Source organism: Rhincodon typus, chromosome 1, assembly GCF_021869965.1.
Source record: "Rhincodon typus isolate 14 chromosome 1, sRhiTyp1.1, whole genome shotgun sequence".
Taxonomy (NCBI): domain Eukaryota; kingdom Metazoa; phylum Chordata; class Chondrichthyes; order Orectolobiformes; family Rhincodontidae; genus Rhincodon; species Rhincodon typus.
Window position 1 is genome coordinate 46,151,833 of NC_063332.1, and position 15,555 is coordinate 46,167,387.

The 15,555-nt window shown below is 39.4% G+C and overlaps 1 protein-coding gene across 1 annotated transcript in view; it reads right to left on the reverse strand.

Moving 5' to 3' along the window:
- LOC109932026 (kinesin-like protein KIF24) overlaps nucleotides 1–15,555 on the reverse strand; it is a 101,672-nt gene that overhangs the window by 26,402 nt on the left and 59,715 nt on the right. The window contains exons 5-10 of the mRNA XM_048600391.1: nucleotides 14,162–14,377; nucleotides 12,870–12,957; nucleotides 8,388–8,509; nucleotides 7,708–7,813; nucleotides 5,739–5,810; nucleotides 3,481–3,590 (exon numbers count right to left, since the gene is read on the reverse strand). Coding sequence (XP_048456348.1) covers nucleotides 3,481–3,590; nucleotides 5,739–5,810; nucleotides 7,708–7,813; nucleotides 8,388–8,509; nucleotides 12,870–12,957; nucleotides 14,162–14,377 — 714 coding nt within the window. The remainder of the gene's footprint in view (nucleotides 1–3,480; nucleotides 3,591–5,738; nucleotides 5,811–7,707; nucleotides 7,814–8,387; nucleotides 8,510–12,869; nucleotides 12,958–14,161; nucleotides 14,378–15,555) is intronic.

Sequence of the window (15,555 nt, forward strand, 5' to 3'; positions counted from 1 at the left end):
GTATCAATGAATTGAATCAAGGCAAACAATAAAATGTTGAAGTCCCAGCACAAACCCCTGTGGTAACTCACTTGTCACATCCTGCCAATTTTTAAAAAATGCCCCTTTTATATGTTGTTTTGTGTCAGCCAGCAAATCATGGATTAATAGAGTCAGAGATGTACAGCACAGAAACAAACCCTTCAGTCCAACTCAACTATGCTGACTAGGTATCCTAAAATAATCTAGCCATCTAGTCATCTGCCAGCATTTGGCCCATATCCCTCTAAACCCTTCCTATTCAAATACCCATCCAGATGCCTTTTAAATGTTGACGTTGTACCAGCCTCCACTATTTCCTCTGGCAGCTCATTCCATACGCGCACCACCTTTTGCATGAAGAAGTTGCCGCTTAGGTCCCTTTTAAATCTTTCCCCTCTCACCTTAAACTATGCCGTCTAATTTTGGACTCCCCTAGCCTGGGGAAAAGACCTTGAATGATCACCCTATCCATGCCCCTCATGATTTCATAAATCTCTATAAGGTCATCCCTTCAAATGCTCCCAGGAAAATAGCCCCAGTCTATTCAGCTTCTCCCTTTTCTGAACGCCTTCTAGTTTAAAAACATCCTTCCTACAGCAAGGAGACCAGAATTGAACGCAGTGTTCCAAAAATGGTCTAACCAATGTCCTGTACAGATGCAACATGACCCCCGAACTCCTATACTCAAGCATTGATGTTAGTGTGTCACTCCTACTTGTCAGCGCCTACTTTACGCAATATCCTTTTATGCATAATCTTGACAAATATCTTCTGGAAATCCAAGTACAGTACAGTTACAATATCCCCTTTATCCACAGCGCATGATATTTCTTCAAAGAATGCCAATAAATTGGTTAAACATGATTTCCCTTTCTCAAAACCATGCCGACTCTTCCCAATTATCTCAAGTTTTTCCAAGTGCTATTGCAAATTATAACGTTTATGATCAATTCAAACATCTTCTCCATGACATAAATCATCTTAGCTGGCCTATAAATTTCCTGTTTACTGCCTCCTGTTCTTTTTGAATACAGGAGTTATATTTGCAGCTTTCAAGTCTAACCTTTCCAGAATATAACAAATCGAATTTTTGGAAAATCAGCACTAATGCATCTCCAACTTCTTAGCCAAACTCTTAAGGCCCTAGAATGAAGTTCATCTGGATTCGAAGAATTATCAAGCTGCAGCTCCATCAGTTTGGTCAGTATCACTTTCTTGGTGATTATAAATTTTACCAAGTTAATCTCTTCCTTCAACCTTCTGATTTATAGGTGTCTTAGTAATTTTTGTATTCTCAATCATCAAGACAGACATAAAATATTTATTTATTTCACAACACCATTTCTTTATTGTCTACTATTAACTCCCCGTTCTCACCTGCTTAAGGATTAACAGTACTGAACTTAATCTTTTCTGGAAATGTATTGAATCACTTGCTGCTTTTTTTCACCCATTTCTAGCTAGCTTCCTCTTGCTCAAAATTCTCTTTCTCCCAATTAACCTTTTAATCATACTCTGTCTTTCTTTATATTCTGACCAGTCATCTGACCTGCCATTGACCTCTGTCCGGTTATATACTTTTTCCTCAAGTTTGATGCTTTCTTTCATTAACCACATATAGTGGGACCTCCACTGGGAACATTTCTTTATAGTAGGAGTGTAGTTAATCTGATTATACTGAAAGATCCTTTTAAATGTCTGCAAGTGCTTCTCCATTGATGTGCCTCCTAGCCTAATATTCCAATTCACCTCAGAAGGGCAGAATCAGCACGGATTTCTGGAAAGAAAATCCTGTTTGGCAAAACTGTTAGAGCTTTTACAGGTTATAACCAGCAGCTAGATAAGAACCACCAGCGGTTGCTGCATATGTGGATTTTCAAAAAGCATCCACAAATAATCACACAAGAGGTTATTGCATAAAACAAGGGCTCTTTGGATGAGGATAATATATTAGAATGGATTAGGATTGGTTAATGGATTGAAAATAAAGGGTAGGAACAAATTAGACATTTGTTAGACAGGATGAGAAAGCGTAACTCAAATCCCACAAGGATCAAGCTTTAGCTGTTTAAAATAAATATCAATCATTGATACCAAAATTGAGAGGTTTGCTAACAATATAAAGTCAAGTGGGAAAGTAAACGGTGAGAATGCATAGAGACTACAAAGTGAGAGACAAAAGGTTAAACAACTGGACAATCATGTTGATGAAATAATGTGAATAAGTGTGAAAATCCACTTTAGTAGGTAAAATAAAGAAAAGCAGTATGAATTTAAATGATAAAAGACTGGGCAACATCGATAATCAATAACGTTCCTAGGGAACTATGTGGCCACAGAGCAACCTCCCCTGTAATGCCTGCACAGGTCACCCATAAATCAGCCTCTTCAAATTACACATGCCTCACTACAAAAAAAATGACTCAAATACATAAATATTTTGCACATGCACTAAAATAAATTTAGGGGGTAGGTTAGTTGTGAGTGTCCTTGTCCACAAAGTACTGAAAGTTAACACTGAAGTACAACAAACAATAAGGAACAAAATTGTATGTTAGCTTAAAGAAGTCTTGCTGTAATTATACAGGTTATTGGTGATACTATATGTGGAGTATTCTGTACAGTGTTGAACTCCTTACCAAAAAGTAGGCTATAATTATCTCAGACGGAATACAACACAGGTTCCTGAGATGGCTAGACTAGGTCCATTTTCCCAAGCATTTCAAACAATGAATGGTGGCAATCTCACTGGGGCATATAAAATTCAAAAGGGGCTTAACAAGATAATTGCTCAGAGGTTAAACAGTTTAGAACTATAGGTCGCACATCCAGAATAAAGGATCAATTATGTAGGACGAGGAGAAGGGGGATTTCTTCAAACAGTTGCAAATCTTTTGAATTCTTTCATATTTCAAAGCGAACCAGGTAATATGGGTTATGTCCAGTTAAATGGAGTTGAGATAAAACATCAGTTATGATGTCACTGAATAGCAGAGATAGCTCCAAGTGCCAAATAGCCTGCTCCTCCTGTTAATTCACTTGATCTTGTGAGAGAAAAAGATCCTAGAACATTAAGTATACCTTAATTTTACATGTTATTAAATCTAAATAATAGGTGGTAGCCATTTGCCTGTTGGTAATACTATACGCGGAGTATTCTATACAGCGTTGAACACTTTACCTAAAGGTTACCTCTGGAACCAAGATTTAAACCCAGCTTATCTGTCTAAAAGCATCCGACTTTTATGCACACAGCATTGAACTATTTCTTAATTTTTTCCATTCACACATTACCTGAATGATAATGCTATGTACGTGTCACTCTGTGTGTGAAGAATGACGTCAGTCCTAGTCTCTGTTAAAGCTTTTCCTTTTAAGCCATTATTCTACAGATACAATCGTGCATTTTTCCTGCCATCTTAATAGAATATTTGTAGTAAATTTTAAATTGCTACTCACCTGTCTGCATAGCGTAAAGTGTTCAGTGTATGTTCTGTGGCTACATGGCTAGGTGAAATATTAGCGATCATACAGGTTTTAGAATTCCCAACAAATGAGTCTTTCAATACCTTAAAAAATGAACAAAAATATTTAGAAATTCAAGTTTTGTATTTACTACCAGAAAAAAATGACTAACTAAAATCATTCACTTAATTTACCATCTTCTGCGTCCCTCCCTTCTTAAAGAGGGGTGTTACATTGGCCATTTTCCAGTCCTTTAGCACCCTCCCTGACTCTAGTGATTCCTGAAAGATCACCACCAATGCCTCCACAATCTTCTCAGCTATCTCTGTCATAACCTTAGGGTGTAGTCCATCCAGTCCAAACGATTTGTCCACCTTCAGACCTTCCAGCTTCCCCAACACCTTCTCCTTGGGGATGGCCACTAGTCACCTCTGCCCCTGACTCTCTTGATGTTTAGATCTGTGACTGTTGTCTTCCACTGTGAAGACTGATGCAGAGTACTTATTCAGTTCCTCTGCCATTTCTCCTCTGTTCCCTATTAACACTGCTCCAGCCTCATTTTCCAGCAGTCAAATGCCCATTCTTGCCTCTCTTATCTTTTAGATATCTAAAAAAATCCTTCAATCTTCTTTTATGCTACTAGCTATTTCATATTTCATCTTCTCTTATTTCTTTTTTCAGTTGTCTTCTGCTGGTTTATAAGGACTTTCTATTCCTGTGGCTTCCCACTAACCTTCACCATACTGTATACATTTTCCTTTGGCTTTTATCATGTCCCTGACTTCCCTCGTCAGCCACGGTTGCATCATTCTCCCCTTTGTGTGTTTCTTCTTCCTTGGGATGAATTTCTGTGATGTCTCCCGAATTAGCCCCAGAAATCCTTGCCATTGCTGTTCCACTGTCTTCCCTGCTAGGCTCCCCTTTCAAACAACTCTGGCCAGTTCCTCCCTCATGTCTTTGTAGTTACCTTTACTTAACGGTAATACATCCGATTCCAGCTTCTCCCTCTCAAACTGCAGGTCGAATTCTATCATATTATGATCAATGCCCCTAAGGGTTTCTTCACCTTAATCTTCACCTTAATATCTGCCTCATTACACATCATCAAATCCAGAACTGCCTGTTCCCTAGTGAGCTCTACCAGAAGCTGCTTCACAAAAACCATCTCATAGACAATCCACGAATTCCTTTTCTTGAATCCACTACCAACCTGATTTCCCAGTCCACCTGCATATTGAAGTGCCCCATGATTACTGTAATAGTGCCTTTCTTACATGCCTTTTCTATTGCTGGATTTCTTTCCTTCCTCACATCCTGACTACTAGGAGGCCTGTACATACATAACTCCTGTCTTTTTTACTTTGCGGTTCCTCAATTCTCCCCACATAGATTCTAAGAATTCCAAACCTCCCAGGTATTAGAACACATAATATAATGATACTCTCATCAACAGTCGAAAAGGTGTCCTACAATTTCTTCAAGAAGGGAATTACTCATTTTAAAAGAAAAATGCTCTTTTTTGATCCATAGTGTTTGATCTATGCAGGATGAGAACATTGCAGCAGCACGTTCCTGACTTCATGCAGATGGACTCTAGTTGCAATTACCACATTGTACAGTGACATAGAAAATGTATTTGTCTCCTTGATTACCTACAAGGGCAGGACTGAATTCATTAAGTTACGTAATTTAAGCAAATTCTTTTGTCTGCACATTTAAATGCAATTAAATTGGCAAGTTACTGCTGTAAATCAGTATACCAATCTACCTTAATGTTAGAAGTACTGTTTCATTTTCCAACATAATTTGATAAGATAAATCAACTGGGAATACACAGCATGCTCTTAGTGCTACAAAGCATACATCAGACATGGCTTTAGGCTTAAGAGGTCAACACTCCACCGTACTTATCATTAATGATGCTTAAAGCACTGGTTTCTGCACTTGAATTCTTGATGTGAATTTCAAACACAAAGTTCCACTCCTAAATCTGTTGTTTGCTGCTACACCTACTGCCTCAAAATAGTCTTCAAAAGATATCTCCAGGAATTCTTTATCTCAAGCTGTCAAACTGATAGCCAAGATTATGAAAGCATCTGCAGATATAAATATGTTGTGAAAGGCTTCCAAAAATTGGGATTGAGTCATTGGTGACAGTTTTGGCTCTTTTTAAAAATGCTAATTGGTGTGAAATGCTAAGTTTAAAGAGGAAAAATAGCTGTATAAATTCTATAAAGAAACAAATAATTTACCAGTGTAAGCTTGCTTTGCCTAAAGGGTGTATGAGGATGCTCCTGGTCCAAAGCTCGAATACACTCTTTTAGCTAAAGAAAGGGAAACAAACATCTTATTGCAAAATATGGAGAACTTTGATACAAGTAAAATATCACATTTGTTCCATGTTCTGATCATCTTTCTTGCAAGTGAAAGAGTTTCATAGTTTGTCAATATAAATTATGTATAAAACTACATTTCACCTTGCCCCATCATTTCCACTGCGGAATGACAGTTATCTTCTTTTAGTCAGGACATAAGTTTGACAAATCTCATGTCTTAATGTGTATGTGTGTTTATGTTATATATATAAATAAAATAATAGAGAGAGAAAGAGAGAGGGCGAGGGGTGGGAGAGAGAGAGAATGGCTCCCTGGAATCCCCCCAAACCTCCCGCCATCATTATTACTTTGGTTTGTATCCTTCCTGCAGGAACCACAGACTGCCTTGTGGCACTGCTGAGCGCAAAACCTGCCAGCCTCTGATTAGTCAGCACCTCTCAGCATGTGAGACTTAGGGTCATAGAGTCATAGAATTGAATTGAATTAGCTCTGTTGTCACATCTACTCAGATGAATATACTGAAAAGTTTACAAGTCGCCACTTACAGTGCCATCTTAGGTACAAAGGTATCTAGGTACAGATTCTTCAGTACAAGTTCATAGGAAAATATAAAAGTAGAAAATAAAGAAATAAAAAGTCCAGCTTGCAGATTGTGGGAATAAATTTAGAAAAGAGGAGTTAGAAGTTCAAAACAATGGTCCTTCCAACCCATCCCACACTGGCACCGAGCCTCCAGTGTGTGCCAGGCCATGGCCTCAGACTGTGCTGGACTTCACCTCAAGGTTCTTGAGGCGAGGAGACTACTCTGGAATGACCTCAAGACTGGAAGTCCATACTGATGCCACAACGGCCTGACAGACCATCAGGCCGGGCATGTGTTAAAGGCAGGAGTCCAGGGCCGTGCTGAGGCAGGGAGTCCGAGGCCAAGAAGAAATAAAAAAGAAAAGAGTACAAACACAAAGGAGAAGAATAAAAGGGAAAAAAACCAAACAGATGGAGTGAACGATCTCGAGCTGAAGCACTCTTCTCCTCCGCATCTTGAATAATAAGTTGTACAGCATGGAAACAGACCCTTCGATTCAAATTGTCCATGCTGACCATATATCCTAAATTAATCTAGACCCATGTGCCAGCATTTGGCCCATGTCCCTGTAAAGCCCTCCTATTCAAGTACCCATCAAGATGCTTTTTACGTGCTGTAATTGTACCAGCCTCCACCACTTCCTCTGGCAGCTCATTCCATGTACGCACCATCCTCTGCATGAAAAAGTTGCCCCTTATGTCTCTTTTACATCTTTCTCCACTCACCTTAAACTTACGCCCTCTAGCTTTGCTCTGCCCTACCATGAGAAAAAGACCTTGGCTATTCTGCTTCAGGGTCTTGATTTCACAGCAAGGCCTGCCAGTGGCCTCACCATTGCATGACTGGTTTGTCGTTCAGCTAGCCTTCCATAAAGAGACAGCACAGATAATTGTCTTTTCGGACTAGTTGGTAAGACCCTCCTCAAAGCTTCAATACAATTTAATTCACAATTTCCAATCTCTGCTGCCCAGATATCCTTTACATTCTCACCCTCAATAGGACCCTACTCCACAACCTACTTTGGAGTTGATGGGAGACCTCTAGTTTCAGCAATTGTGAGCTGCCCAAAAATGGGCATTTGGTAGGGAGCAATAAAATGGACAGCTAAAAAGCAGAAAGATCTCACACTAAGGCAAAAACCAGTTGTTTCTCTGTGGTTTCTTTTCAGTAGTTAAGATAGTTTTCTTCATTACATTATTGTACAGTTCAGCATTAATACAATCCATCTCCTGGTTAATTGTACTCTTTTAAATATGAAATAACTGCATTCTATAGTAACATCCACCTGTATAAACAACTTACAGCCAAGAGACTCTGATTTATTTCAGCTCCTTCTATTTTAGTTTGTTTGTCGGAATCCCTGGCATCAGCAGCTCTCTCACTCCCAGCTAGGTCAATGAAAGAAATCCTGGGCAGAGAATCAGTATTAGTCGAAAGTTATATTTAGTGTGAACATGAATAGATAAAGACTCTTGGTTTGCAGTGAAGACCAATATTTTCTTGATTTTTTAAAAATGCTTTTTATTGATGTGGTGCTCAATCAATGCCCTTCTCCTATTACCCTAACAACCAGGTACTTAATAGGCCACCTCCGATGGTATTAAGAATGAAACACAGTAAGTGTAACTGCAGTTTCATGTAGCCATGGATTGCAGTAGCAAGTTCCTTTTCCTAAAGGGCATCCAGGTTTACTGATTGTCTGAAAACCCAATCTTATAATTTTCAAGTCAATTTTTTTTTAAAAATTAATAACGCTAGACCACAAATTATTAGTTCAATTGAATTCAATTTTACAAATGTAGGACTTGAAGAAGTCTAAACCTCCGAGTACAAGTCTATCCCAGTAGTACTAAACCAATAGCAAGAGATTGTATTTTTTCATTATTATGGTCTTCTGATAGCATACTGTATCATTGCAATGTCTAGTGGATCCAGCTCTTCAGATTGTTAACTTATTTGAAATGCAAATAAGAACATTTTACCTTCCAACAATTGTATTGTTTAGGTTTTTAAGCTGGATTTGAATAATAGCATGTGAACGTGAGGAATCTGCATTTATCCCGGAAGCACCAGTACTCCGTGCTTTACTGCCCCAAGAAATCACCTGAAAGGAGATCAAAGCAAACTGAAGAAATCAAAGAATTTACACATGTTGTAAAACTTCAGATCAAAATACACACAGAAGTAATTTACGGAGGTTTTGGTTGTTAGTTATGTTAAAGTATTTAGTTTACGAGAATCATAGAATAGAATCGTAGAATTCCTACAGTGTGGAAGCAAACCATTTGGCTCATCGAGTCCACACTGACCCTCTGAACAGCATCCCACCCAGACCCAACCCCCTATCCCATCCCTGTAACCTTGCATTTCCCATGACTAACCCATCTAGCCTGCATATCCCTTCACACTCCAGTCAATTTAGCATGGTTAATCCACCGAGCCTTACAGCTTTAGACTGTGGGAGGAAACTGGAGTACCCAGAGGAAACAGATGCAGACATAGGGAGAAGGTGCCAACTCCACATAAACCACCTGAGGGTGGAATTCAGCCCAGGTCTGTGGCAGTACTAACCGCTGAACCACTGTCCCCTTCACAGATTGGTTTTTTTCCCCTATTGGTTACAGATTTTGAATGTGAAATTATAATTTGTTTACATTTTATGGAGTTTTTGTTTTTGTGAAATCTTGAGTAACTATAGACCTGTCAAATGATGTCCGCAGCACATGCGCAGACATTCAGGTCAAGTCGAGCCAGATGTCATATTCGTGAGGTTCTTGGCACATGTGCTGTGAATGCTCACTGGGAGTATTTAGAACAGGTAATCCTGTCATCAATCAGCACAGAAAGCCAACTTGATACCACCAGTGCCATTCTTAATATTATGAGCTTAATATTCCAGCTGACACCCTCTCCTAACCAAGCACAGCTGAATAAGTACTCAACAGCAAAAATGGATGCTATACCAATGCTGCTTAGAAAGGATAATTAATTATTTGCAGGTCAGATGTGGTTGATGTAATATGCTTGTTGTATCAATTATGTAAGTGTTTGGTACTCTATTATTGTTTAAAGTTGCAAAAATTTGCAGTAAGTATTGTGGCACATGTTCAAGAATTATTTGCCGACTTCAGAGTTCCGGGCCAACCAATTCTTCTCAACCATGGTTGCAGTTTTGGCAATCCCCTTGATTTGGAGAATGAACGGAGGCTACACACAGCAAGACAAACTGTTGAAAGAGAGAGAGGAATAACTCGCAAAAACAGAACACGTCCACCCAGACTATTCAGAGAACAGAGAACCTCATGGAGGGACAGTGTGTCAGTGCGAGGGTCATTATTCATGGAGATAAAGGTGACTGCGGTGATGAGTGATCTGACTGATTCCAAACTGGAACTAGAGGCAGTGAAGACATTTCACAGTGTACTGCAAAGAAGGTCACGGAGACACATTACTCAGTGACATCCATGCAGCAACCCATTGCCCTCATTTGCACCTCCAATAAGAGAATATTTATCATGTACATCTCAGACACAAGGCTAGTCTCTTGGCCACATCCATCTCCTCAGGGGTCACAAATATTAGTTGGCGAAAGCAGAAGTTGGATCAGTGGAGACTTCGCCACTAGTAAAGTCGGGGGAGGCAACGGCCTAGTGGTATTATCACTGGATTGTTAAAGCAGTGACCCAGTTAATGTTCTGGGGACCTGGGTTCAAATCCCGCCATGGCAAATGGTGGAATTTGAACTCAATAAATATCTGGAATTAAGAGTCTAGTGATGACCATGAATCCATTGTTGATTGTTGGAAAAACCCGTCTGGTTCACTAATGTCCTTTAGGGAAGGAAACTGCCATCCTTACCTGGTCTGACCCACAACAATGTGGTTGACTCTTAACTGCCCTCTAGGCAATTAGGGATGGGCAATACATGCTGCCTAGCCAGCAACGCCATCATTCCATGAATGAATAATGAAAAATAAAATTTGTCTTTCACAGCACAATGTAAATATTGACCGTAAGGTCTGACATATAAACCTCCTTTCATTATTGGCAAAATAGGCTGGTAGACGCTATGCTGAAAGTGCTAGAAACGCTAGAAGGGTGAGAAACCCTTGAAGAGCCAGAGCACATCTTGACCACGCTCCCTGAAATTTGCAATAACCCAATAGCACCCAATTCCCAATGGCCAAGTTCCCCTCTGTGTTGTTCATTATTTCATGGGGGTTCACTGACTTCCCTGGGGTGGCTATAATTGGCTTCTAATTGTACTACACCTCCTTGCACCTTGTCTGCCTCTGCATGTGCAAACACCCTTCGAATCCACAAAATCCCCCACAACAGGCTCTATATGGGCTCATGAATAACTTTAATTGCAGTGGATGATTGGTTGCTTGGAGCGGTGGGGTCACACACCCTCATCACCTCAGTGAAAATCATTGCCACTGGAAACGGCATCAGAAAATAAGCACACAGACAATTTCATCCCCATTGAACATTGTTTTGCCCCCATTGGCAGCTGAAAATTCATCCCATTAACCCTACTTCTCCATTCATAGATGCTGCCCGATTGACTGAATATTTCCAGTGTTACATGAAAGAATCTGAGATGCTCCTGTATATCTTCCACTTGCTGTATGATATCCTCATAGTTGCATTAATGTACCCTCAAGTAAAAATGGTGCATGCCACCAATAAAAAGGAAGAAATTACATGAAAATGGGGTACTGAACTAATAATCCATACACACAGGCTAATGGTCTAAGAAAATGGGTTCAAATCCCACTATGGCAGACGGTTGCATTGAATCCAAATCTGGAATTTTAAAGAAAATCTTGCCTAACGGTAACCATGAAACCCTGGTCAATTATTGTCAAAACTATCTGGTTCATTAATGTTCTTCGAGGAAAATCCGGTCTACATTCAGCTCCAGATAGCTCCCTGTCGGCTGCTCTGGCCCATTGCTTTACCAACCCAACCTCACCCCTTACCTTGGATCCTGAGTAATGTCCATGATCTCCACACAACATGTTATCCCAGCAGCAGCCACCTGGTGTTACTTGGAAGTGGTATTGCTACCATTTAAGGGGCAAAAGATCCACATGACTGAGGGACACAAAATGATATCAGACTCCCAGAAACAGCCAAGATGGCAATGTTCTAGGTTGTCTGCAATAAGTTAATTGCATCCAATTCTGACATTGCTATTTAGGAATGATGTGGAGGCTTTAGAGTAGCTGTGGAAGAGCCTTTTTTTCAAAAAGGCTCATTCATGGGTTGTGGGCGTTGCTGGCTGTGACATTTATTGCCCATCTCTAATTTCCCTTCAGGCAGTTAAGATCCAACCACGTTGCCAGGGATCTGGAGTCACATGTACAGAGTCACATGTACACAAGATGAGATATGGACAGTAAATTTCCTCCCCTGGAGAACATTACTGAGCCTGACAGGTTTTAACAACAATCAATAGTGGTTACATGGTCAATATTAGGTAAACTTTTTAATTCTAGATTTTTATTGAATTCAAATTTCATCATCTCTCACGACGTGAGTCAAACCCATGTCCCCAGAACATTTGCCTGGGTTTTGGATTACTGGTCCATTAGAATAGTCCCAGGGATTAGGAACTCCTATTGTATGCATGGATTGGAGGAGCAGGGGTTGTTCTTATTAGAGTAGAGAATGTTATTTGATAAGGTAGTGATAAGATTTAATAAGAAGTGTTCAAAATCATGAGACCTCCAAATAGAACAGAGTCAAAATCCTGGAACGCCTTCCCAATGGGCACTGCGGGTCATCCTTCAGCACATGGACTACAGTGGTTCAAGAAGGCAACTCATACGACCTTCTCAAGGGCAACTAGGAACAGACAATGGTCCAGCCAACAATGCCCACATCCCACGAGTGAATAAAAACTGTTCTCATTGGTGAAAGAGTTTAGAGCCAGAGGACAGAATTTAAAGGTGATTGGCAATGATGAAAAGCTTTCCTCCCAAGCGAGTGGTCATGATCTGAAATGCATACCTCAAAGGATGATAGATCTAAATTCAATCATGATTGTCACAAGGGCATCAGATAAATACATGAAATGAAATATTTTGCAGAGCAACTATGAAAGGATTGGGAATGGGATTGCTTTAGCAAGAACTCAGCATGGGCTGAATGGGTGCACTCAGTGCTGTTATAAGTCTAAGAATTTGATATTTTAACAACGCAGTCTCTTCCATACCACCTGATTTGACCAGTTTTCCAAAACAACTTTCGACTCACTTTCCTACATTGCAACATTTCACAAGTACTTCTTCAGTTATGAAGTCCAATGGGACATCCTGAAGTTGCACAATAAAGGTGACATATAAAATACAAGTCACTCTTGATCAATGCTCATTAAGTCAAAATAAACCTGTTGCTCATGTTTATGGAAACTATACTGTTATATTAAAATACTTAATGTTTTCATATTTAATTACCTCTAACAAAGATTGCACTGCATCCACTTGAATTTCACGCAATCCCACAATTTGTACTGTATGGTTGCCATCTTCCCTGGCAAATAGTCTAGAAATGAGAATATGTAAAAGTCGTAAATGAATAAATACAATTACATGGTTGCTTACTTCCTAAACAAAGAATATCCACCAAATGTTTCTGCAGAATAGTACTTCAGTTACTTTATAATATATCACAGTTCTACAGCACACAGTGCAAAGTGAAAATCTTCTTTCTGAAACATTTGCTAAGTCATCCATTGGACAAATTAGTACACACTTATGTCTGTACAAAAGAAGTTTTGACTAGCGCTGGTGAGATTATAAGTGTGAATGCTGATACAATGTGAAACAAACAGGAGCCCCATGAAGTCCAAAAACATCCAGTGCAAAACTGTTCTTACACAAGCAAATTAGCAAAGATAATTAAGCTTTTTTTAAGTCAAAGCTATCACACATGGAAGCTCACCAAAAAGAGATCATTCAACCAATCATTCAGAGGTCTCCTATTATCACGTAATATTTCACTACACCAAATTTCATCTGCCATTTATCCACTCACCTTGCACAATCTGTTTGTAATTTCTTGTACTTTCGTATAGGCTTCTGCATTATTTGTAGTATAGGAAATTTTGTTTTAACTGTCACCTTATGAACTTGCACTCTAGATAAACCGGCAAAAATTTTATACCTGAAATACTGGAAGTTTAATGTATTATTGCAATCTCCGCGTTGTCCAAATAGTTAGTTGAGGGTGCAAGTCAGAAGGCTCGCTGCCAATAAGTTTTATTTAAGGCAAAGTTGCATTACTATTTAAGTGATTTACGGTGTAAATAAAGTATAACAGTGATGTGTATATCCTCTGTAAGGTTTCTATTACTTAGTACGTGCTTTTACATTGATTATGTGGATCTCATGATCAACCAGAATATTTGATCAACTGCTACCCTCTCGTCCCATAGGTGCTTGTTAATAAAAACCTTGCTGCACATCCAATTTATTTTCATCCATACATTTCAACAGAATTCCTCCCAATTTTCAGCTAAACAATATATATATTAAATGCTGGCCTTGCTAGCAATACTCAAACCCCATGAAAGAATAAAAAAAAGTCACTGTGTGACTTTCTAAAATATGATTTTGTACAACATAATATCAAAAATGCCAACAGCCATTTTTTCTAAAATGATAGTTATACCACTATTGAATCCTAACTAACATTACAATATATAAATAATTCAATAGTGCCTTCAAATATAGTTACATGATCATACCTTTTTCGCATATTGAGCAAGTCATATAGTTGGCCACAATATATCTCATAGAAGCTTATCCAGATGAAAAGAGCTCTGTCTTGCTCAGATGTCTGCAAGTGCATGAAGATGTCCTCAGCAGCAAGCGCATAAAGCCCTGGATTTTGATCAGTTCCAATCATAGTATAAGTTTTTCCAGCTCCCGTCTGTCCGTAAGCAAAACATGTTGCCATACCACTAAAGGAGATAAAATTAGTAAAAATAAAGAAAAAAAAGAGAAAACATAAATTCACACAGGTTGTGTTTTTGTTTACCAAGTATGAACTGCACACTCCCATCCCACAGAGGCACACCTAATGTGCTCACTTCAACCTCACGCTTAGCACTGGTTTGATAAATCATGCATAACTAACAATAGGATTCCTCATCAGTGCTGTTGAAGGCTAAGGTCCATAACAAGGACACAAGAGATAACAAGTCGAGTTGACCATATGGTCTCAGGCTGTAACTCCACTTTATGCCCACTCCCCAGATCTCTCAACAACTGATACACCAAATATCTATCTATCTCAGCCTTAAATATACTCATACATGGAGCATCCACAGCATTCTGAGGTAGAGAATTCCAAAAATATACAACTCTTTGAGCCAAGATATTTTCCATCATCTTGGTCCTAAAATATTGTCCAATTATCAAGGAACTGTCCTACTTAGAGTCATAGAGTCCTACAGGATGGAACCAGACCCTTCAGTCCAACCAGTCCATGCCAACCATATTCCCAAACTAAACTAGTCCCACTTACCAGCATCTGTGCCATATCCCTCCAAACATTTCCTATTCGTGTACTTATCCAAATATCTTTTAAATGTTGTAAATGTACTTGCATCCACCACTTTTTCTGCAATTCATTCCACACATGAACCACTCGCTGTGTAAAAAATTTGCCCTTAATGTCCTTTTAAAACTTTCTCCTCTCACCTTAAAAATATGCCCTCTAGGGGACGGTGAACAGCTTGGAGGGGAACTTACAGATGGTGGTGTTCCCACCTGTATGCTGCCATTGTCTTCCTAGATTGTGGGCTTGGAAAATGCAGTCTAAGGAAACTTGGTGGATTGCTGCAGTTCATCTTGTAGATGGTACAGACTGATGCTGCTAAGCATCAGTGTGGAGGGAGTGGATGTTTGTGGATATGATGTCAATCATATTGGCTGCTTTGTACTGGGTGGTGTCAAGCTTCTTGAACGTCATTACAGCTACACTCACTAAGCAAGAGGGGAGATTTTCATCACACTCCCAAATTGTGCCTTGTGGACAGGCTTTGGGGAGTCAAGAGACGAGTTACCAAGCTGTGACCTGTTCCTGTAGCCACAGTATTTATATGGCTAGTCCAATTCTGGTTCTGGTCAATTGTAA